At 50.3% G+C, this 23,695-nt stretch overlaps 1 protein-coding gene across 5 annotated transcripts in view; it reads right to left on the bottom strand.

Moving 5' to 3' along the window:
* Positions 1 to 1,014: 1,014 nt before the first annotated feature.
* PLEKHG4 (pleckstrin homology and RhoGEF domain containing G4) overlaps positions 1,015 to 23,695 on the bottom strand; it is an 85,027-nt gene continuing 62,346 nt past the window's right edge. Inside the window, exons 14-24 of one of the 5 annotated variants that reach the window (XM_071567242.1) lie at positions 11,122 to 12,065; positions 9,530 to 9,779; positions 8,717 to 8,806; positions 8,159 to 8,383; positions 7,148 to 7,318; positions 6,468 to 6,681; positions 5,767 to 5,883; positions 5,414 to 5,680; positions 4,654 to 4,850; positions 4,056 to 4,127; positions 1,015 to 2,863 (exon numbers count right to left, since the gene is read on the bottom strand). In XM_071567242.1, the coding sequence (XP_071423343.1) occupies positions 4,086 to 4,127; positions 4,654 to 4,850; positions 5,414 to 5,680; positions 5,767 to 5,883; positions 6,468 to 6,681; positions 7,148 to 7,318; positions 8,159 to 8,383; positions 8,717 to 8,806; positions 9,530 to 9,779; positions 11,122 to 12,065 (2,517 nt within the window). In that variant the 3' untranslated portion in view covers positions 1,015 to 2,863; positions 4,056 to 4,085. Of the gene's footprint in view, positions 4,851 to 5,413; positions 5,681 to 5,766; positions 5,884 to 6,467; positions 6,682 to 7,147; positions 7,319 to 8,158; positions 8,384 to 8,716; positions 8,807 to 9,529; positions 9,780 to 11,121; positions 12,066 to 23,695 lie in introns of all 5 variants that reach the window. The other 4 variants (XM_071567241.1, XM_071567243.1, XM_071567239.1 and 1 more) reach the window with 4 other exon arrangements.

Below are 23,695 nucleotides of genomic sequence, written 5' to 3'. Positions count from 1 at the left end.
TAGCTACAAGTATTTTTTTATCGTATTTACAGTGTAGTTTTGTCTTGTGCCAGTGAAGGGTGAGTCCATACATCCTGGCTGCATGAAATGTGCATTTTCATACATTAAAATTTAAATTTCTTTAAATTTTTATCTAAACTTTTTTTCTTCTGGTTTCTAAGCCTTTTCTTTGTTCTTTTTTTTTACTCAAAAATGTTACACTGCTTGAATATTTTTAACCTCAAGTATTAACATTTCTGCTTATAATGAATACTTTTTAATGTTCTTTATAGACAGTGATTAAGGATGTTCCATCTCCAAGGCTGGCAGAGGACGATCACCAAAGCTCAGCAGTCTATTGCATTAAACAAACTGCATGGTCACATTTACTGTGGACCTGGTGGCGTATGGACAGAACGTTCCACCCAACAAGAATTCCCGCATGCCCCATCCCTGGAAATGAAAAAATTGCATCTTTCTTCAAGATATTTGGGGGAATTTTTAGGACCAGCAAAGTTGGATTAGTCCAGCTGAAAAATACTCCACCTGCCCCCTCTGCTGGTGTCTCTGCTCTGCGGCTGAAAAATGTTTTCCAAAACCGCAGTGACCTGGAGGATCACAGGGGATGCTTGGCAAGGGGAAGGCTCTCTCTCCACATGCACATCAACCTATAAAACTTATCAATCATCAGAAATTGAGACAGCGTAAAACATCACTGCCCTGGGAATACTGAACATTCCACACAACTGGAATTCTTGCATTCTCCATCCCTGGAAATGTTCAAGGCCAGGCAGGATAGGGCCCTGAGCAACCTCGTCTAGTGGAAGGTGACCCTGCCCATGGATGGTCTTTAAGGTCCCTTCCAACACAAACCATTCCAGGATTTTATGAATCTTGATATCTGGGAATAGTTTTGTGTACTTTTCAGTATTTAAAATGACAGGTGCCATGAGCAATGACCTGTGGGGGGTGGGTAAGTGAAATGTTGCTTCAATCTCCCCCCAGTACTCTGATACTGAATCTTGGAAACACAAGTCATAAAAAGAAAATAACCTTTATTAAATCAATCCAACCCTGAAAAAACAGTATCAGGTAAACAGCTTTCCAGCAATGCAGAAACCTTTGAAACTGAGAAATTCATGAAAGTTTCATGTCCCTCTTGTTGCATTAGTAAATTCTCTCCCCCTACAACATGAGCTATTGCTGTCTTGACAACCCAAACCCCTTGCATTAACCCAGCAATTATCTCAAAACAGTAACTTGTACAATATTCCCTGTGTAACTGTTTTACACACAATTTTGTGCAAAGGTGTCCAACTGTGTTCTCTTTGCTGTCTGAAAAAAGAACAAGATTTAAAAAACATCCAGCTTATTAAAAATAAACAAGTGTTTCATATACAGTACAGGAATTTCCAAACTTGAAGGAACACTGTCTCCAGGGCAGCTGTGGGGGGTAACACCCCAGACTGCAACACTGCAATGCCAAGGGGAGAAAACTGCAGTTAAATAAAGTACTGCTCCATCTTCCTCCTCAGGCCAAATGTGACACTGTTCTCACACCTGGGGGAGCCTGATTTGTAGCCCTGCATAAACCAGGAGTAAACAGCAGCTTGGCAGCAAATAAGTACTGTTTTCAAAAATGCTAATTTTCATTTCCTCCAAGAAGAGAGAGGGTGTCAGAGCCTCACAGTGAGCTTGGATGTTACTCATGAAGAAGCCACCTTGGAACACAGGGTGTTTATCCTCCAGTTATGCTGTGTTACTTCAAACAACATGCACTTAAGGTTCAGCATTATCATCAACGCATTACACTCAAAACCTGTTGGTCTCAGATGCCAGCACCACCCAAAGCTCCTCAAACAAGCCACAACTGTGGGACTGAAGTACCAGGAGAGGGGCTGAGTCAGAAGTGCAGCAAGCAGCTGGTCACCCCAAAGCCAGGGGCACAGCCAGGACAAGGCACAATGGAGCCTGAACGGAGGCACTGGAACCTGACCCAGCGGGGAGAGACAGACTTGAACTGGGACAGCAGCTACAAGGGGTAAGTGCCTTAAATCAGAGCCAGGAACTTTGGTGGCCTGTGCCTCCTGATCTCCACCAGAATATCTTCCCCACTTCTCTCTGCTGGCTGTTCCAAACTCCTCGTTCTGCCTTGGCCTCCCACTGGCATCAGGGGAGTCTCTACCTGGGAATCTTCCCCCTTTCTGGCAAACATGCTGAGGATTTTAGAGGTTGAGTTGGCAGTTGGTTAGTGCAGAGATGGCACAGGGAGAGTGGCAGAGATGGTTATCACAGAGAATAGCTCAGCACCGAGGCACTGGAAGAACTATCTGAAGAAACAATTCACTGTAACAATGAAACTGCTTTTATTCAGAAGTGTTAAGCCAAGAAAATAAATTATTGCTATAATAGACATATTTAGAACACAAGGAAGGACGTTACATCTTGAGTCCAGGTCAATATAATCCTGAAATAGAAAGTTTCGCTACTTTTCTTAAATACCTCAGTTTCTCTTCATGACCTTCCAAAAACTTTATAAAATGTGCAGCTTACACAACAAATAGTAACAGAGTCACTTGTAACAAAAATCTGTACAGCTCATAACTTTAAAAATTATACATTTTTTTCTCCAAACTGTTATGTTACTTATTATTCATAAATATAGGGCTAACAAGTTTTGAATGCCCAAGGTCCCATCCAACACCAAAGCTATTAAGCGTAGTTGACAGAAACCTTCTTGGGACTTCCCCCCAGACAGAGGTCAGGTTTTGGGCTGTTTGAAAGAGCCTGAGTATGGGCAAAAAATATCTTCATGGGTGAAGGCTGTCTCCTTCTGCTGGTCAGAGGCCTGGAGTCTTCAGAGAGTTTGAAATGGCAATCAAACCTGGAACACAGCACCGTGCAATGGGTTAGACCGGCTGCACTCCCGTGATGTGGCAGGATCCCACAGGTCCCTCTGTCCTGGGTCAACAGCAACTTTGCAAAATGCCTGAAAACCACCCTTTGTCAGAGCTACATTTTGATGGGAAAAATGTTTTACTGGAGGAGCCTTGAAGCATGGCTCTTCCCCATGCGGAGATCTGCCTCAGAACTCTCCCAAAGGCTGTGTGCTGCTGTCCCAGCAGCCATGGGCCAGCAAACCTGCCTGTGGCCACTTCAAAAGTCTTGCCTGTGACCCCCTAGAAGGGACTCTGGATGTTAAATTTGAACCTTGGCTGGTTCTGTTCAGCTGGTTATCAGTACCTGCAGATGACAAGCCATGGGCACACGTGGGAGTGCCTACAAGCCATCTGCCACCACGTGCCTCAATCATTCGAGCCCTAATCCTGCCTCTTGTGTTCATACCCCTCTGCTCCCTGTGAAAAGGGAGGCTCAGTCCTAAAAAACAGAGAGGAGAGCTGAGCCAGGAGCAAGCTGGTTTGAGTGGGCCTCATGGACATGACATTCCAAGGAGTGCCATCCACACACAGGAAGCCCTGCTTGGCTGTAAGTCCTGTCAGGGTTCACCTTTCCTCAGATCAACAGTGATTTCCTTGCAGACAAGGCATCCTTCCAAAATCACTAAGTACAGGAGCAACATCTGGCACCTCCCTCACGACATTCGGACCATAGCCTAACAGATTCCTCTGCCTGGTGATGTGCAGTTTCCTTCTGAGGTTCAAAGAAAACTGGGATAAATCCAGCTTGGGGAGAATACCATGGATTCCCCAGGGCAGTTCAGAGGGACTAAGACCAGGATTTCGGCAAACAGCCACAAGAAACAGATTAGTGGTTAGAGAGGAGGGTGGCATTCAGAGGAAAGCAGCTCATCTGAACCCTGGTGATTAGGTGGTGCTCACGCCTCTACTACCTGAAAAGTGATTTTGCTTGTTTTGCTTCTGCAAGGCAGAAGGATCAGACTGGCTGTTGGACAGTGTCGGCTCCATAGGAGCTGGTCTTCTCATGGATCAGTCTCAGAGACAAGTCAGGAAGGCATGGGGAGAGCAGCAGGGGGTGAGGTTCCCCTGACTCAGAGCTACCAACAAACCTGACCAGCCCTCAGAGCTGCTGTAAAATCCCCTTCAGGGGCTACTTACAACTCCACTTCCTGAGGCAGGGCCGAGGGCTCACACTATTCTTGAGGGATTTTTGGTGACCTGGCCTGCTTTCTGCAGAGGAGAGAAGCCAGCATTAGTACAGGGTTAGAGGACACGGCCTAGTGGGAAAGCAAGCAGCTGAGAACTCTCAGCAACATAAAAGGAGACACACACATCTCAGAGCAACAGGCTCCTGCTCCTCCATCTCACTGCTCCCCCTAAAAGGCCCGAAACTCCAAGGAAAGGAGTTTGGTAGCATCTGCAGCAGAGCTCTAGTGATACCATGAGGTTACACATGTACCCCAGCCCAGGACAGCATTACAGTTCCTGTTTGTGCAGCATCCCCTCTGTGCAGCATGGCAGGTCCTTTCCAGCTCATCTCTTTGAGGATCATGGCCACTGCAGGAGTGGCTCCTGCTTCAGAGGGGCTCTTGCCTGCCCAAGAGGGGCCAAGTCTCTGGAAGAGGAAATGTCACTTCCCCACAGTGACCCCAAGCCCAAAAGCAGCATCTTCAGTCCCCCTGTGAGAGGCAGTGGCTTGAACCGGGGAGGCCGTTGAAGGCAAAGTGAAGAGAGTGTTTTGGCTGCTTGCACTTACTGCAGAAATGTACTGGCTGTTTGTGAACCTTGGTCTCCCCTCCACCGCAGAGCTGTGTTGTGGGCCTATGGGCATGTAGGGGGGCGAGCCCATGTCTTCACAGAAGCTTTCTTGTGGGATGTTGGAGACACAGCCACTGTCGGAGCCACTGGAGCCAGTGGCTGACATGCAGTGCGAAGACTCTGAGCTCTCTGTTGCTGAAGAAAGAGAGGAAGGTCACTCTGATATCCATGAATTTGGGCTGCAAACAACCTATGCTACATACACTTGATAATGCACCTGTTTGCAGAGGCACTGGCCACACAAGCCCACAGTTTAGGCCATGCTTCTGTCTGGGCCTCTTTAAAGACACAGGCAATAAAACAACACAAGGAAGTTGAGTTATAATGATGCTGGAGATTGGCATGGGCTGGCGAGGGAAGTTTACACAAGGGAAGCCAAGGGGTCACTGGACAGGGCTGATGATGGAAAGGGACAGAGTGCCTCATATCAGAGGCACAGCACCACCAGCACACAGCACCAAGGCTGTCATAGGTATGGCTGCAGCTCAGTAGGCGTTTTACAATCCTGTGTCTGAGCTAACTCTCCGTGTGGAAGCTGAAACAGCGCTGCCATGGAAGGGCAGGGCCTTCATGCCCTGATCTGGATACAAGACAGGGACTGCTGTGACACTAACGAGCTTGGTCTGCCCAGTGCAGAGCAAGGTGAGGGAATAAGCCTGCCCATCCCAGGTGCTGCAGAGCAGCAGGACCTTACGTACTCAGGGATGGTTGGCTGCTCGTCTCATGCTCCAGCTCATCTTCCTCAATGCAGGTGCTGATGTCAAAGGGGCATCTGGGGGCCAGGACTTCTGGCAGCAGAGCCTGGTTCACATACGTGTGGAGGTTGAGGGGCCCCAGCAGGGAAGAGGAGGAGGAAGGGCTGTATGCAGTGGCTGTGCTTCCAGCAGACAGCTGTGCTTGTGTCCTCTTGAATGGGTTGGAATGGTCAAACTGAGACACTGCGATTGATGCTCTGGTCCTGGCACCTGCCAGAAGATATACAAAAAAAGCCCTGAGAACCAGTCCTGCCTGGCTCACACAGAGCAAGGTGGAAGGCACAGCTGGCACCTACCCCTGCCTTTCATGATGTAATCGATAGCACGGTCATTGATAGCTGCCTCGCTGGGTTTGATATCCAGGAATGGCTTGTTACCCACACCCATGGAGACCATCTCCTGCATACGGATTTCTGGAGAGGAAGAGACCCACAACCACATTACGAGTTTGACCCGACCCTCCCCACAGCCATTACAGAGCCCCAGGCTAGAGCATTCCTGAGCTGGGCTGCTCCTGAACTGCTGAAATTGGATCTGTTCTCCCCATGCTCCCCAGCCCTGCAGTCTCCAAGCACAAGCAATCATGCCCTGCTCTGGCCAAGTAGCTCAGTGCCATGCCACCTACTACAGTCCTGCCAAGCAGGGAGCCTGGGGGGAGGCAGGAGGGACTCAGCCTGATTCAGGCAGCTGCCACTCCAACAGTAGCCTAGATCACAGGGAGAGCAGCAAGTCTTTCAGCAGCACAGCCTGTGATCACTGGACAGAGAACCCTGTGCTCATATCTCGCATTTCTCTCATGGAGTCCAGGTGGGTGTCTACAGCACTTGGACTGGTTGAGTTCCCTAGGAATGAGGGGCAGGGAAGGGACATGTCCAGCCAAGCCCAGCACATGCTCCTGAGGCTGCATGCCAGCACACAGCTGCTTGCTGCACAGAGCTGCCTGGTAACAGGCTCCAAACCTACTCAGGACAGCACGAGCTGAACAGGGCTCCCGCACCTTTTGCGGCACAGACGCCCCAGGAAGGAATCACACCTTTATTGCGGGCTGCCTGCTGCCACAGGATCTTGGCAATGTCACTGGTCCAGGCCTGCTTAGTCTCAGCTGAGCTGGCCTGGAGGATGTAGGTGTCGCTGGATTTCCGCCTCCGGAACCAGATCTCAAAGCGCAGGCCACTGTCTCCAGAGTTCTCCGTCAGACCAATGTCTGCAGTCTGTCAAGAAGAGGAAGAGCAAAGCATCAACGAGGCTGCACCAGAAGTAGAAAGGGTAAACTCTGCCTGAACCCTGTGCTAGAGCCACCTCCAGCTCAGCACAGCCCATGGGAAAGAGCTGTCAGGAGTAGATATGACCTGGACACAGTTGAGCAGATAGCTCAGGCACTTCCCAGTGCTTCATATGGAGTTAGCACCACTTCCCTGCCACACACACTGCTGTTCCCTCACAATCCCTGCCCCTCAGAAACGCTGGCCCCACACCTCACAGCACAGAGGAGGGCCTAGGCATTAATGTGTGAAATATTCACTTCTGGCTTCACTGCATGGCTTGGAGAAGACTTAGAGGTGGTGGGGGCAGCTCTCTGGCTGAAGAGGCTCCTGCTTCCCATTTCAGGAGGCATGTCCATGGGGAAACAGCAACGGACACCTCCCACACGAGAGGGAGCTGCAGGGCTGCCCTTACCTTGAAGGAGCACTTGTAGATATATACATCAAAGCCACCCTGGATCTTCTTGGGCTTGCTGAAGAGGATCAGATCCTCAAAGAGGAAGACATGCCGCTGGCACTTCCTACGGCCCAGCCAGATGGTAAACTCGTCCTGACGCACCAGCTGCCCCTGCTCCTTCAGGTTTACCTGGACACAGAGGACATCCTAGTAAGACTCCACCAGAATGATCCAGGCAGCCCTACATCTGGACTTGGAGAACAGGGTCCCATATGGCTGTAGCCCAGGGGGTGAAAAAGTGGCAGCTATCTGGTATTTAAGGACTCATGAAGAAGTAGGGCTGCAAGGCACTGCTAGAGACCACATCAAGCTGAAACAACTGGCTCCAAGTTCAGGGGAGAGCTGCACCTTTCTCCTGGACATAAATCACAGATAACCCTCTTCTGTCACTCTGTGCAGATTTGTGACAAACCTCAGAGGTGGCAACTGCAAGCAGCAGCCAGAGCTTTCTCTTGGGGATGAAATGAGTTCCATCAACTCCCAGGAGCACATCTGGGTCTGAAGGCCAGTTTCTCAGTTCCTCCTGTCCCAAACTGATCCTCCTCCACCCCAAGCACTGGGGTTTCTCCTTCTCCAGTGTTGCCTTTTGCATGTCTCTCCTTCAAGTCCCACCTAGATGACTTTGCCTGATACCCCTGGCATCAGCATCAGTTTGAATTCCTTCGAAGGGCTGCCAGGCTGCCTCCCATCACTAGTAAGCACCTGGGAGTGTGTTTATGACAAGCAGCTCGCCCTGCTCGGCTAACAGCACCCAGGTTGTCCATCCAAACAGATCAAGGAGACCTCCAAGCCCTGCTGCTCCCTTGTCCCATGCCTCAGCAGTCCTGCTATGCTGTACTGGCAGACAGCACCCTGATCACTGTGGGAATCTGAGGGGAGGCTCACCATACAATCCAAAGACCCCAAGTCTAGAGAAGGGGAAGAAGTGTGGCTCTGCTCCCCTGGGCAGGGGAGGACACCGGAACGTACGTCACAGTCACGGATGGCATCCATGGCCAGCAGGTCATTTCCATGCCGGAGCTGAAACTTCACCATCTCCTCAGCTGCACGGAGGTAGCCCAGCTCCTGCTCCTGTGCCTCACTGCACTCCTTGATCAGGTCCTTCAGGAGCAGGGCGTATTTGCTCATCCGCTGGATGGGTTTCAGCAGGTAGGAGGCCAGGTCCATCTTATCCCCCAGCTGCACCTGCTTCAACTGAGAAACGCAGCAGAGTGAAGGCAGCAGCTTCCCATGGGGCACCCTGTGCCCCCAGACACTGACACCCACAGCTCTCCTGACTGGGGCACTCAGAGAAAAGGAGTACTCTCAGGGAAATGCAAGGCCACAGGACCAACCCTGTGTGCTGGGCTTCTTTGCAAAGCCCTTCCTGCACCTCTGCCCTGTCCCCACTATACTCCTGTGCAGAGAGCCATGCCAGGGAAGGCAGAGGCAGGGTTAAGTCTGCCTCAGGAAGGAAATTTGGAGTTATTTAAACAGACCAGTGACCCAAGCACCCTGAGCAATCGTGCTGCAGCCAGAGAAACTTACCTTGAAGAAGGTATTCCCATGGCTGGCCAGCAGCGAGTCCGACTTCGGCTTGTTCTTACTATACAATGCGTACATTCCAAACTGGTCCTTCTGCAGAAGAGATTCATCCTCAAGTGAGACCCACACACAGAGGACACAGTGATAGCCATGCCCCTGATATGTTACTCTAGTACTTCTGCCTTTCCCAGACTGCACCAGAGTCTGCTATGGTATCAGGAACGACTTTACTTCAAGCTCATTAAGTAACAGGGAATGTACTTGTCTTCCTACTCCTACAGTGGACTCTAATCCACTGTTCTGTTACCCTTTGCCCTTCCATACCCCAACAGTCACCTGGTACCGTTCATGTCTGGTAGCAGCAAACAAGCATGGGGCATCTGACCTTAAGGCCTGTGCCTCATGCTTCTGTCCAGCAGCCTTTTTCACCCAGAGGAGGTCTGTACCTCTCTGGTCACTAAAGTCACTCCCCACTGATACTACAGACAGAAGAGGGGTATGGGATGCCCCTGTAGAAGCAGGTGGGCTTTAACGAGCAAATGTTTTATTTCCCTGGAAGTGTCTCTTAGTAGCAAAGAGCAACAGGAAAGGCAAAGAGCATCTGCTGCCACCTGGGCTCAGTCTCAGATAGCCATCCCAGTGCAACCTAGCATTTGAGCTGGAAAGGGACAAACCAGCCTAGCACAAGGTAGTCCTCCCACTCCCCAAAAGTGCCACAGCCCGCTAACATGCCAAATGTATAGGCACTGCTGGGCTCAGGATGCAAGCACACGTCTGGCAGAGCCCGACTCTGTGGGGAAGGTGCTGATGCCTTACATGTCGCAGGAAGCAGTGGCTGACCCGCAGTGGGTGGTTGCAGCAGCTCTCGAGCTCTCGCAGGAAATATTGGCTGTGGAAGTCATAGAGTTTCTCCAGGTTTCCAAAAATGACACTGCGCTTCCCACGCAGGTCCTGGGGGAGGTCGAGGCGCTCCATCTCAGGGAAGTAGCTGTCGATGATGTAGCGGAGCGACCTCACGTACTCCCGCTCCGTGGTCACCATCTCATCAATGATATGCCGCAGCTTGCTGCAACAGGAAACACACAGCCTTGAAGGGACCCAGGCTGCAGCAGGGCTACAGCAGCCAGAGTGCCAACAAAGCACTGAACTATCTCTACAGAGACCCAGCACAGAGATGAGATGATCCTTTACCACAGTCCAAACTCAGATTCACAACTCTCTCTGATAGTTCTGACCCTGAGCACTAACAGGACCCAAGGGAACGGCAAGAAGCTGTGTCAGGGGAGGTGTAGGCTGGATATTAGGAAAAGGTTCTTCACCCAGAGGGTGGTCAGGCACTGAAACAGGCTCCCCAGGGAAATGTTCATGGGCACTAAGCCTGAAAGAGTTCAAGAAGCATTTGGACAACATTCTCAGGCACATGGTGGGATTCTTGGAGTTGTTTGATGCAGAGTCAGGAGTTGGACTCAATTATCCTTTTGCATCCCTTCCACCTCAGGATATTCTGTGATTCTAAGGATCCCTTGTCAGCTTTTCTGTTTAGGGAGAGCAACCCTCAGGCTGGCTCTGACTCTGAGCCAAGCTCAGCAGGACACACACCCCTGGGCCCAGCCCCTGCTCTGGACACAAAAGGCTGATCTACAAATGGCTGCATTCTTGAAACAACAGGGACAGTAGAAGTCACAGTAACTTCTGTGAGGAGGAGCCAGCCAAAGTATTGGAGACTGTGGGAGGCAATGTTAACCCTGGGAGAACAATAGCTCTGGACCCAGGTACTGTTGGGCTTGTCCTAGTAAAAGTGAGAGCAGGAAACAAAACGTCTAACACTTCGTTAGCGAACAGCCGTTCCCAGCATGGGCTGCTCCACACATCTCCAAGGCTGCCTCTTAGGTACTCAAGGGTGCCACTGCGAGGCAGTGTAGCACCAAACATTACCCCAACGTGTCCACGTCTCCCCTTTCAGCTTTCTCCCAAACCAACTTCTCTGGTTGTTCAGAGAACAGAACAGCAGGACAGCGCCCACTGTACCCCTGCTTTGTTAGGTGTCCCTGAGTACTGTTTCTGCAACCCCTCATCCTCCAATGCCAGCAGTGTTCAGAGACTTTCTCTCCTGGGACTGCTGCCTGGGAACTGCTCTTCCTGCTCTTACAGGAATCACACTGTGAGAGAAGAGCAACAAGTCCCATTTCTCTGTCTCCCCACTAAGAAAGGTGCCAGGCTATGTGGGTACATCCCTGTGTGATTGCTCAGCACCACCTACACACATGCATGAACGATGAAGATGTAGCTCTAGTTATCTGCCCTGCACCCAGTGCTAAAGTAACCAGCACTACAGAGATTCTCACATCTCTGCTGGCTACCTTTTCACCACCCTGAGAAATGGAGCACCAAACGTCACAGCCACGTACCTGCCCCAGCTCTTTGCTTCCGAGGCGGAGAGGCAGCCCCTGTGTCCCTCCAGCAGGCAGTCTGCAGCCCAGCTATGAGTAGCTGGCTGGCGCAGCGCGAATGTCCTGTCCACCAGCTCAGTGCTGCTCACCTCCAGCCCCTTAATGAAGACGCCGGTGTTGCCATATCTGATCGGCTCACTCCTCTGGCAGCTTGACCACAGGCTCTCCCCACAAGGGAAGTCAAAGCTTTGGGCCTTCCGGAGCACCCTCCTGGGAGGCAGCTTCCCAGGAACTGGAGTGGATGCAGAGGGTGGCTTCACCTCCGGGCTTTCTGATATGTTCTCAAGGTTTGGCTGTTCTTCCGGCAGCTTTGGAGTCTTACAGGCTCCAGTGGCAAAAACCCCTCTGCTTGAGTGAAGACCAGGGCTGAGAGGACTTTGGCAGGCTAAATCTTCCCCAGCACCAACATCACCAGGGCAGCTCAGGGAGGGCGAGGGAACTTTCTCCTTAGTCCACTCCTGAGAGCAGTTGGACCTGCTGTAACAGTGGGATGCGCTGTAAGTCCTGTCCCAGTGGTTCCTGGAGGTGGCTCCCTCAGAGTGCCTCCAGTGGGACAGACTGCCAGCCTCGCTGCCAGTCTGGGGATGCTCCTCGGCAGCTGGGCTGCGGTCTGACAGCAGAGACTTCCTTGTTCTCAAGGCTGCTTCGAGTTTCTTTTCAAAAACCAGCTTGGTCTCCTGGCATTTAGACCATGCAAATTTCCACTGCTTGAGCCCCTTGTCACTCTTCAGCTCACAGGCCAAATCCTTCATCTCCTGGAACCGGGCAGTGCTGATGTCCGGGTGCTGCCCTTTGTAACTCTCCAGGCACTTGATCACATCTGCACAGTGCTCGGGGGAGCTGCAGTCCTCCATGCTGACACAGGCAAGGTGTCGCATCCCTTCCAAGGCCCACTCGTATGCCTGCAGAGTGACAACAAAAAGCAATAGCCAGTCAGAGCAACTCAGTGAAGAATAACCCTAACTCGGTGCCTGAAGACAAGAGAAAGAATCAGTGTGTGGCCATCACAGTTTGAGTGTGAGGGAGGGAGGGCTGCTATTTCAATGGGCTTAACAATTCAGCAAAACAAACAGCCCCTTATGCAAAGGGCTTCAGCTGTGCTGGCTGCTCTGCCACACCCCCACCAGGTCCCAGTGACGATGGCACCCACACAGCTGGGCACGTTTGTCCTCTCTGGGCAGGGGGGCCCAGAGGAAGCTGCTGTTAAGACTAGGAATTCACACCTCAGTGTGACTCTGCTCAGTATTAAACTGGAGCTCTCCTTCCTCCTTTGCCCAGCCAACTCTTACCACCACCGTGCAGGACAAGGCCAAGGGGGCACCAGTAAGCTGCAGGGAATGGGACTGCTGCTTCCCATACTATCTCCCTGGAGCTGACAGCACACAGAAGCCTGGAGCTTCTCCAGAGCTGGGGTCTGTGGATCACCTCAAGTGCTCTGATGTATCCTTGCAGCCAAGAGGAATGTGAGACCATGCAGCTTGAGCACTTTCTGTGCCTGCTGGCATCCGTGTGGTGGGCTGTGCCCTGCTTACCTGCCTCTCTCTGCTTGCCACGGCACTACAGGCTTGTGCTGGTTAGTTGAATACTGAGCTCAGCACTTTATTTATAATACTCCAGGAATGCTGGAAGCAGCTTCATGGGGCTTAACTCCAGCAGTGGTGCATAAAGCAGTGTGCTGCTAAACCAGCTCTGCTCTACCAGTCAACCAAGAGGAGTGGGATGAAAACTGGTCCAATGGGACAGAAGCAGAAGAGTGAGTGCCTTATCACCATGGCAGGAAAGGGGCTAATGAAGCATCAAGCACCAAGACCTGCATGTCATCAATCAAAATTAGAAGAAAGGCAAACATTTGACTTAGGCTCATAAGCCACCTCTATAAAGCAGGGATGATGACAAGATTTTAACAGAGTAAGACATGATCAGCTGCCATAGGCCTGGCCAGAGAACTTTATTATTCATCAATTAACACACAAAGTTATGTATTAAGATCAGATCACAGGCAGGGAAAACACCCAGGACAGGGCTGCCTGGCATCTTGCACCAACCAGCCAGCATGAGTGGATGTGCAGGAACACCATCAACTGCTCTTGAAGTGAGCCAGACCATCTCTAGCACTTACCTGTCAGGCTCTGTGTACCTGCAGAAAAACAACACTCATGCCTAGTGGCAGGAACAAAGTGACCAGCTTTCACGTTTGTCACTTCCTAAGCAGTCTTACTGGGACAAACTACACTCAGAAAGCTTAAAGTACTTTAAGCTTAACTCAGAGAACTTAAAGCACCAAGAAAATCCACCCAAGCTTTATGTGAGCAGACACTGCAGCCCTATCAGGGACATGGTGGTTAAACAGATTGGGTGCCAAGCTCACTCTGCTGGAGACAGAGGTAGGCAGGGCAGAAGGTATTTCATTCACATGATGCCCAGTCCCTGCATGAGGATGGCAATGAGAGCCATCTCATAGCTGCTGTTTATACAAGAGCTAAATGCCAGCCCAGCCTGTAGCCTGCAGACTGAGCAGAGGCACTCTAGGGACAGATTCCACAGGAGTTTCCAGAGCCATCCACACTGCTCTGTTGAGCTGCAGCTGCACGGCGTGCGTGCAGCCAGACCCATTACTCAACACGGAGCAAGGAGCTCCTTCAGAAACACCAGCAGCTGCTCAGGGAAAAGGCTTCTCAGCCCCATAAAATCGCAGCATGAGACATTAGAAGAGCAGCAGCCCTCCCTACTTCCATCGCCCTGCCTAGTACAGCAACAGACCCCTGACCTGCCTATCTCTTGATCCAGGCCTTATGCTCTAGACTTGCCCACTGCTGGGGGCTGAATGGGACGTGCAGAGGCAGAGGACATGCCAGATTCTGGTGAGAAGTTATGTTTTTCTGTGATGCGGAGGGTCTTCTATTCCCTGGAAACACATCAAGGTGAGGTGAGACACCAAGTGCAGCAGAGCCTGGCAGATCCTCACAGCAGTGACAGGTGGTTTATTTTGCTGTGGTTTTTCAAGCTGCCCCCTCCAGCTGCGCATAAACCAACACCAGCCCCTTCCAGGAGCAAGGGCTGGCAATCTGTGTGGGCCAAGAAAGGGCACATCTCACCTCTCTGGCTGTGAAGGTCAAGGGGTGATCCTCACCAGAGGCTGCATGCTGGCTGCCTTTTGCTCAGTGATGGGAAAAGCTGAGCTCAAAAGGCGCTCCAGGCTCTGAAAGAGGGTGCTAAGAGCAATGTGAGCATACCAGCCTGGACTTTACAGCAGCCAGTCAGGAAGGTAGCTATTTGCTACCCTGTGAAGGCCTTACCCAAGGCTGGGGTAACATGCAGAGAAGGGGGAGAGAGAAAGAGAGAGAGAGAGACAGACAGACAGAGAGAGAAACGAGGCTTCTTTTATTTCTAGGAAACTGTGCAGATGTGCATGGGACCACTGCGAGGCGGAATCAGGGCTGCAAACCACTCATCTTCATACGGTCTCTGTTCTTGGCCAGGACCCCAAGGCTGTGCAGAAATGACTCTCAGTCCCGATGGCATTCCTTCCATCCCCAGGGCCAGTCAAAGGCCAGCAAATAGCTCAGCTCTGTTCCCGGCACAATGGAGGAGCCCTCCACACCCTGCAGCTTGCTTGGTAACATGCTAAGTGACCGCCAAGGCTTTCTCCAGGCACATCATCCGCTTCAACTGCCCTTTTCAGCACATAAATGGCAGCCCTCTCCAGAGACCAAGTGTGTCCCCGTCCTCAGGCAGAGCGTATTGCTGTCACCCGTGTTCCCCCAGTAAGGTTAAAAACCAGCACCCAGCCAAGCCAGGGCACTGTGGAATGTGGGACTTCCAAGGAGCAGGCAGGCCTACAGCCTCTCTGCAAAGCTGCAAGAGGTGCTCATGTAAGAGCAGGCACCCATGCACAGTGAAGCTGAAATCTTCCCAGCCATGTCTGAACTAGGCAGGAAGGAGCCTGTACCTTGTAAGTCATTACTGAAACTCTCAATTAAAGGATTAAACACAAATGTGCTTCCCGAATATGCAGAGCTGACCTATTCTGCAACAGGAGTCGGCAACAGGTTGGTCCTGCCAGGCTGCCCAGGAGAGGCAGGGGCTCAGGGGATGTGCCCTGCTGCAAGGAAGAGGCAGGGACTTCACTGCAGCATGGTGCAACCCTCAAGCCCAACCTTGTGTTGGTCCCTGATCATTTCACCACGGACAGGGCTTGAAGTACATTAAGAGCAGAAGCTCCTGGAGTCTGTTGCATTTGGCACCACTGAAGTGCCATCTGCAAATATCAGCTAAGAGAAGCTGCTCAGCCCTGGCTCAGCACACACTCCCAGCACTGCACGGAGAGCGCTCCAGGGGTCTTGGATCCTCACCTGAGCCACCACTCAGATATTAGGTATCTTCCAAACTCAAACTTATTACAAACCCACCAGATTCCTTTCATACTCAAGGTTCAGTGATGTCTAAGACAGCTTCTGGGTAGCCAAAACAAGGGGCAGACATTGTGTATCTCAGATCAGAATGGGCAATTTCAGGGGGCCTTCCTTTGTTCAAACTTCTTTCATCTCTTCCTGTGGGGAGACAATGACTATTAACTGTATTTTTTCTTGTCACATAGGAAACTGAGTGTCTGAACAGACAAGAGGTAGGCAGATAACTTTCTGCAGAAGAAAAATGCACCCAGGTGAGTGACTAACTCTCCTGTGAGGTTTCCTTCTGAATCTGCAGTGACAGCACAGGGCAGTTGAAACAGGGGTGATGAAAAGTCAAGACTGATCTTGATGGGAGCACCAATACAGGCAGGGATGCAATCCTGCTGTGGGTATGATCACTGAAGCACAACAAGACAGACCAAGCTCCCCACCCTTCTGCAGCAATGTCCTGGGACTGCAAGTCCCCAATCTCTCTTGCTTTCTACAGCTCAGAAAAGGGGAAGCAGCAAAACAGCAGAACACTGCCAAGGACAGAAAAAAAGAAACCAATATAATCCAACAAGCCCTGCTGCAGCTTGCATGCAACTCCTGCATGCAGCTCCTACATGCAGGCTGTGCTCCACTCTGCTGTTTGCCATGAGACACAACTGATCATAGGTCTTTGTGGCAAGTCACAACTGCACAGCTCCCCATTGAATCACACCTCCTCTCACCACCCTGTGTTCACTCAAGTGCCCTTAACTTCAGCTGTGAGCTTGAAAAGCAAAATGAGGTTGGCTTGCAGCAAAGGAGACAAAACTGTTGCAGCCAAAAGAGGTCAAAGCATCACAGGTCCCATTGTGAACGAAACCAGGCACTTCCCAAGAGCTACTGAGGGTGCCATGTAGGCACTGACTCCTGCAGCTGCCCAGCTTTGCCAGCAGCCCACAGCCTTGGCACTGAACCTGCAGAGCTGAGATGCTGATCACAGCACTCACAGCACAGGAGTAAAGAATTACAGGGACTCACCAGAACACAATTCCAAAGTAAATGCAGCTCCCTTGCAAGAAAATGCCTGCTCCCAAGAGTGCTCCTCTCATTTGGATTTATTCCCTCTAAAGTCCAACATGGCTTTAGGTTGCTTTGAGAAGTGACTCCTACTCACAACACTGACGAGTCCCATGTCACAGTCTGCTGCACTCACACTGTTGGCAGGGACCTGTGGCTGGAGACTGCCTTGCATGCTGGCAGTTCAGAAGGACCACAGTTAAAAAGCCATTTTACATCAAAATATACCGAAAGCAAAATTACACAGGCTAAAATCTTACTGCCACAAGAACTGTCAGCAGTGACAAGCCCATTTCTCTGCTAACTCAGAGACCAAGTAGCTACAGCAGAAAGTGGTTGGCTCACCACTCATTTGCATTGCTTTGGGCTTTCCTCAGGGTCCCACCCGCCCATACTGACAGCATTCATAGAGAAAGGAGTAGGGAAAGAACAAGACTTCAGGACCTCCCGATGTACCTTTGGCAAGTCTATTAATTGGTTAAAAACACACCTCATCCTACTTTTTCATCTGTCCAGAGGGGGTCCATACCCTGGCTGTGCCCAGATCTGTGCTGTACATTGTCAGCTCCTACAGCCAGATTGAGACAAGGCCACTGCCTCAGTGCACCATCTCAACTCCAGCTATTCACAAGCAAATACTGCAAAGCTAAATACCAGACTGGGGAGCCCTGGTAACCAGAAACAAGGCAGAGGGGGAAGGGGCTGCGCTTCAGATGAGAACTATTGAAGTGTGCAGAGAACACCCTGACTGGGCACAGGCCAGATCCCCTTTCTTTCACAGTGCAAAAAACAGGGAATGAAAACATCTCAACCAACTCCAAATTCAAAAAAATACAAAGCAAGCCACCACCAGACACCCAAGAGCTACGGAGGAAACAGTGATCTCTCCTAGACATTGCGGTACTTTTTCCACATCTGAAAGAGCCAAAGCCTGTGCTCACTTCTGTCAAGGTCTGTGGCTGCACAAGCAGGCAGCCACACTTGGACAATCAAGAAACCATGTAATTTCAGAGCACAAGCATTTCAGCAAAGCCACCAAGTTAGAAGTAATCCAATCCCCTCGCTATGCAGAGGTTCACTGTTGCTCTCTTCCCCACCCTGTAGCACCTGACTTTTCCAGACTGCATTTGAAGCTCTGCCTCAAATTCATTAGCAGTAGAAACCAAAGTTACCAGAACTGTGTCCTGATGTAGCTGGTAGGGATGTAACTGTAGGGAGGTAGCTGGTAAAAACTCAGCTTTAAAGAGGAAAGGACTCATGCTCTTGAAATTAAAACCTAAGCCCTTTCTGAGTTGCTGTGTAGCTCACAGGGCCCCCCCTCCTCTCACCAAGGGAAGACAGATTACTGAAATCATCAATTTGCCTAAAACTAGCTGCTAAGAAAAACAAACTTTAAATCCTATGTTTGCATTTCTGGCCAGTTACCAAATGCCAGCTGTTGTACAGACACCACAGGAGGGCAAAGGATGAGAGACAAGCACAAACTACAAACTCCTGGGGATTTAGGCAGAAGAAAGGAGACCAAGCAGATACCCACAGCTGGACAGGAGAGAAGAACAAGGGGTCAGGGAAGCAGCACCTGTCAGGGTTAGTCTGGACACACCACAGCCCAAGCCCCATCAAAGGATGCTCATTAGAGCAACTTGCTTGGACATCCGTTTGCAGCAGCACTCTGGACAAACATGAACACAGCTCAAAAATCTCTTCATTTCCCCTCTGGGCAGTCAGGCATGACAAGCCCAGGAGAGTCTAATTACAGGAGAAGATAATTGGATAAAATAGGATTGCACATGATTTCTGCTCTGTTGACGACAGCACGAGGACCCAAAGGGCAAACGTGGCTTATTGTGCTGGAGCTGGGGTGCAGGACGTGTGCTCGCCCTTCTTCATCTGCTGCCACTGCCAGGCATCCCCCAGGGCTGTCCATTAGGAATGGGGTGACTTGCCTGGTGAATCACAGGCAGCTACAATTACCCCTGCTTCAGTGCAAATCAGAGCTTCCACACTGCCAGTTTCACTACAGATCTATGTACAGACACACACGTACGTATGTATGACACACAGTCTCTCATGACTTTGCAACCTTGGGTAGATTCTGCACTGATTCTTCTCCCCCTATTTTAATGTCTTATCATAGGAATTTTCTCAACATTTAAAAGCTCCCAAGTCCAGCGGATCTGGGGCCAAGTTTGCTTCCAGTAAAATCAGGAACTTTAATGTTTGCCTTTGCTGCAAAACAGTCTCTTCACATTTGAGGCACTGTCCATTTTATAAGCAGCTTTATGCACCCACAGTAAAGCTTTTCTGACAATGAAATTCTGCTCACAACCCTTTCTTGCAGAATAAGGGCAGATGCTGTTTCAGTGCCTTGGTGAGTATTATCCTCTCTCCTTTCTCATGCTTCATTATTTACAAACTGAATTGCATGCTGGAATCTGCTTTGGCAGATAGATTGCTGTCCTCCTCTCCAGCTGCCCCTAACAACTGCAATGTGTGGCTGGTCCTTCATTTGGCTACACCAGTCACTGCACAGTCATGACACCAACTGAAGATTGACCTGAAAGAAGCTGCATGTGTTGAGCGTAATTCGGTGACGGCCAAGAAAGCAGAAGGTCTGAAGGAGCATCTGTGTTTGTAGATATACAACCATTGCCTAGGGGGGAAGAAGGACAGCACATTTCCTGGCTTCTTTTAGTGAAGGGGATAACTCCATTCTTTGGAGACAGTCAAGAGCCTCATGTCAAGTCACAGCAAGATGTGAGTCACCAAAGCTGGCAACTTGCACAACAGCAACAAATTACCCTGTTCAGAGACTAATGTCACCTGCAGAGGTTTTTTGCATGCCTTGCTTTTTTACATCTGTCTCAACAGTCACATTATCAGGCTGTACAAACACCCCTCTGTAATAGCACCCCACTGGCCAATGAGGGCAGACTGGACTGTGGTGGGTCCTCTGCCCTGCACTGGCACCCTTTTAATGAGATTCTCTGTGCTCAGCTGGGGATTGCAAAACCTCCAGAATGCCCTTGGGCCTGAATAGGGAAGTGTGGATGTTTTCTCTGTAGTCTTCAATTCACATCCTTTCCCTTGTGACAAGCTAAGCCAAACTTTGCTTAACTACCCCTGGATGTGTTGGGATCAATCTGCACTGCAATGTGGGTGCTTATGCCTTGAAGACGTGGAGCTGAAGCTGAACCCAGACACCCAGCACATCTGCTGGGTCTCCCTTCGCCAGGGGTGCTGACAACACTGGAAACTGCTCCCCAGTTTGAGTGCACACCAAGATGTACTCAGAGGGTGCAAGGCCTTGCACAGCAGCCAGAGGAGCCAGGTCAGAGGCAGCGGGTGCTTGGGAGAGCCCTGTCCATATGTCCAGGGCTTTGATATGCAGATGGAGCCATTGTGAGCTTCAGTCCCATCTGTACACCGAGGGGAGCTTCATGTCCAGATTGCTTGAACAGATCTATTTAACTCCCGTGACTAAAGGGAATTCCAGTCTCCAAGAGGATCCGAGCATCCAGATGGATGCCAGCACAGAAAAATTCAGAAAATCTGTCACCCTGCATCGCTTCTATCCCAAGATTAGATGGGAAAAAGAACCCAAACCCAACATTCTGCACACACGCACAAGTCTGGGCCCAGCTGAGGGAAGATCTTTGCTGGCATCAGATCTCACACCTCAAGCACAACACACTCCCCTTCACAGCTCAGCTGCAACTTGAGTTGGGAAATTCCTAAACCTGCTGGGAGAAAATGCTGTTTCCCTGCCATGACTGACTGACTCCCAGCGTTGTGATGCTGCAGGAGATTTAAGCCCACCTGATGGAAGTGCCAGACTTTCAGACAACTGTCAACTTATGCTCATGGCAGCCAAAGACACTGAGGAATTTTTACACAGAGGTCCTCTGGCAATCAAGGCTGAAGGTGATTTCAGCATATCAGGCATTGCCCCCTGGATACATCCAGTGGCAGAACATGCTGGCACTCTTGGGATCAGGAAAGGCACATGAAGAGCAAGCACTCTACATCCCAAAAGATGATACACACTGGCCGGCTCCTGCAGATTTCTTCCTGCTGTGCCCCCACCAAGAAGGATTCAGCCAGCACAGCAGGAGGGAAAAGGACCCCAGACAGACAGATCAAGGCTTTGTCCCCCCGCACATGCCACAGACAAACCATACAGATCTCATACTGCACTAAAGAGAGTCTGAGGTGCTGGGACAGGTGCCCAAAAGTATCTCAAAACAAGAACCTTTCACCTTCAACTGCAAATTGTGCTTGGATTTAGCAAGTGAAAAAAACCAATTAATTAATTCATTGCTGCTGCCTTGTAACACTGAGGGACAAAGGAGCCTCACACCTGTACTGTGCAACCACAAAGTAGTACTGAGTGCTGGTGCCAACTACTATTTAGTTTTTACCTCCTGCCACAGAGCTTGTCAGAGCTATGGGCGCTGCTCTGCTGCCCATTTGGCAAGACAGTTATTGGTGAAACACTGGAGAAAAAAGCCTGGGCACCAGTAGAGCTAGCAGTGAATTACTAGAGAATTCATAAGACAGAAGTTAACAAATCACTAATTTTGCAAGACAGAAAAATACAGAGGAGCTGTAGCAGATAAGATGCAAATGTTCAGGACTTCTTTGTGCAAGAGGGCTATCTGTAAGGCAAAGCAAAATCTTTCTAATACATGAACACATTTTGATAGGAAAGTAAATATGAGAGGCTCATTAACCTTGCAAGGAGATTTCTCCAGCAAAAACCTGGCAGGAAGGAGAAGGGAGAGATTTCGTGCATTAACCTTGCATGAACTCTGCCAAAGGATCGATTTTCCAGGCTCATTCCTCCAACTGCTTCAGGCTGTGCATGAAAAAGGAAACCCCTGAAATGGGAGAGCAAATCAGACTAGATGTCTGTCCAGGGGCACGACTTTACAGGCATAAAACTGAGGAAGGAGAGATGACAGAAAGAGACGAGACAGCTGCTGACAGACAATGCTGAAGCGAAACAACAGTGCTTTCCCCTAAAACAATTTTACAGCATCAGGAAGGTACAGTAAATATTCCTCTCTTGTGCCTCTGGATCTCACTTCATCATCCTTAGAACCTGCAATAGTAACCATATGAAAACTGTCATTTGGGAATGTTGTGCAGTCCAATCTGGAGAAAAGCAAAGCCCATCTCCACACAGAGGTAGAGAATAGCAAGTGTTAAGCCTCTCCCAGAGACTAAATTATAAACCACAGCAAAATCTCACTTTCTCTGAAGTGCTGTGGGGCAAACCCATGTTCTGACCTGTTCAGGACTGCTGGTGAGAGACCGGCATTGTGGTACAGTGACCTGTGTCTCTTTTTGCAACTATGCTACAGTAAGGACATGTCAAATGCTGGTTTTGCCACTTTAGTGATAAGTTCTACTCCACACTTCACCAAGCTTATTCCCAGAGCAGGGAATCCTAGCACCCTTTCAGTAAAATTACCTCTCAAACTGTGCCAAATGCCTGCTACGAAAAATCACACTTTTAGTTTGCACCTCTCGGGATCTTTTCTGACTTCCCAAGACCAGCATCCACAACTCTCCTCTTCTTACCAAAAGCTAAGCAAAAAGAAACAAGTGATTTATCCCCTAAAAAGGAATTAATCTGGTTTTACCCTCAAAATTATCATCTGTGACATTGTATCGGATACATCATGAGAAACAAGACACAGCAGAAAACAAGGTATCAACAGGTGTCTGTCTTGAAGCTTTTGGGGAGAAGCGAGAGGTAAGGATATCTGTAGAAGGCAGCTTATCTATCATGCTCTGGATTTCTGCTGTCACATCTAAGATCAGATCCATCTCTGGACGCTGGGAACACTGTGCCAGCAGGTCGCAATCACTCAGGGGGCAGGAACTCAGCAAACCTTGGAGCAGTTCAGCCCCCTCTTGTGCTGTCCACACTTTGACAGAAGTTTGGGCAGACTGAGAGGTACCACCTGCCCTGCCTGTACATCCAGCTAGTCTGCAGAATGCAGCTCCCACAGCAGCTTCCAGATGCGGGTAAATTATGCCCACCAAAATGATCACGCAATAACCTCCAATAAAGAGGGACGGGCATGGCTGTACCAGCACAACCCTGGGTTTCAGAGGGACCACGCAAAGATGCCCACAGCCCACAGGGCTGTTTTGAGCGCACAAAAGCCGCACACAAAGCACTCTGATTCATGCTGGATGCATACAGACAGCACAGGCAACCGACTGAAAAGCCTTCTCTACATTGTTTCCAAACAATCCCAATACAGCTCACACGTCACCCGGGGCACTAGACACTTGGTACTTACAAGAGGGTTTGCTGTGTCCGTGTGCTGCCGGAGCCAGGACGGGGTGGATGTAACTCGGAGGGAAGGTGCATGGAGATGTGCAGAGGCTCTAGTGCAGCAGGGCGAGAGGGATGGGAAGAAGGGCTCCAGCCCCTCCCTGGGCCCCAGAGCAGCAACACTTGTTCACGGGATGGAGCGCTAAAAGGCTGGCATTCCTACAGCAGCAAGGACAATGGGGAGGGATGAGGAGGCACTGCCATAATCAAATGCAGGCCAGCTGGCCCTCCCCCAGGAAGGGCAGGCACCTCCTTCACTTGCCAAGGGCTTTGTTTTCTAAGCCACAAAGAACAAAGTGGCTGAGGAAGAGAGCCAGAGGAGGAGGAGAGCAGAGGAGAACCCACTGTGGGGGCAGATCCACACGTGAACGCAGGTAACCCACTCCTGAAGAGATGAAAACACAGATGGGAGAGGGGTCGGGCAACATTCTGCCCACTCCAAGCAGAGCTGTGAAGTAGCAGGTCCTTGTATGCAGGAGAGTAAAGCCATGGACGGCTGAGGAACAAGAATCAGCACAGGCTGATGGTCAGGGATCCTCTGAGGGAAGAGATCCAACGGTGGCAGACAGAGAACACCACTGAAAGAAAGGCTTGTGGAACAGAACCCAAAGAAATCCCACCACAGGCCACCCTACTATTTCTCAACCAGCCTCATTCCACCAATTCTGAGCAGTGGGACTCTCAACAGGTCCACTCAGAAAGCAAACAGAAAACAAGGGCT

The sequence above is a fragment of the Pithys albifrons genome, chromosome 12 (genome assembly GCF_047495875.1).
Source record: "Pithys albifrons albifrons isolate INPA30051 chromosome 12, PitAlb_v1, whole genome shotgun sequence".
Classification (NCBI taxonomy): Eukaryota; Metazoa; Chordata; class Aves; order Passeriformes; family Thamnophilidae; genus Pithys; species Pithys albifrons.
The sequence above is the reverse complement of the archived record's forward strand: the minus strand, read 5'-3'. Positions and strand labels throughout refer to the sequence as shown.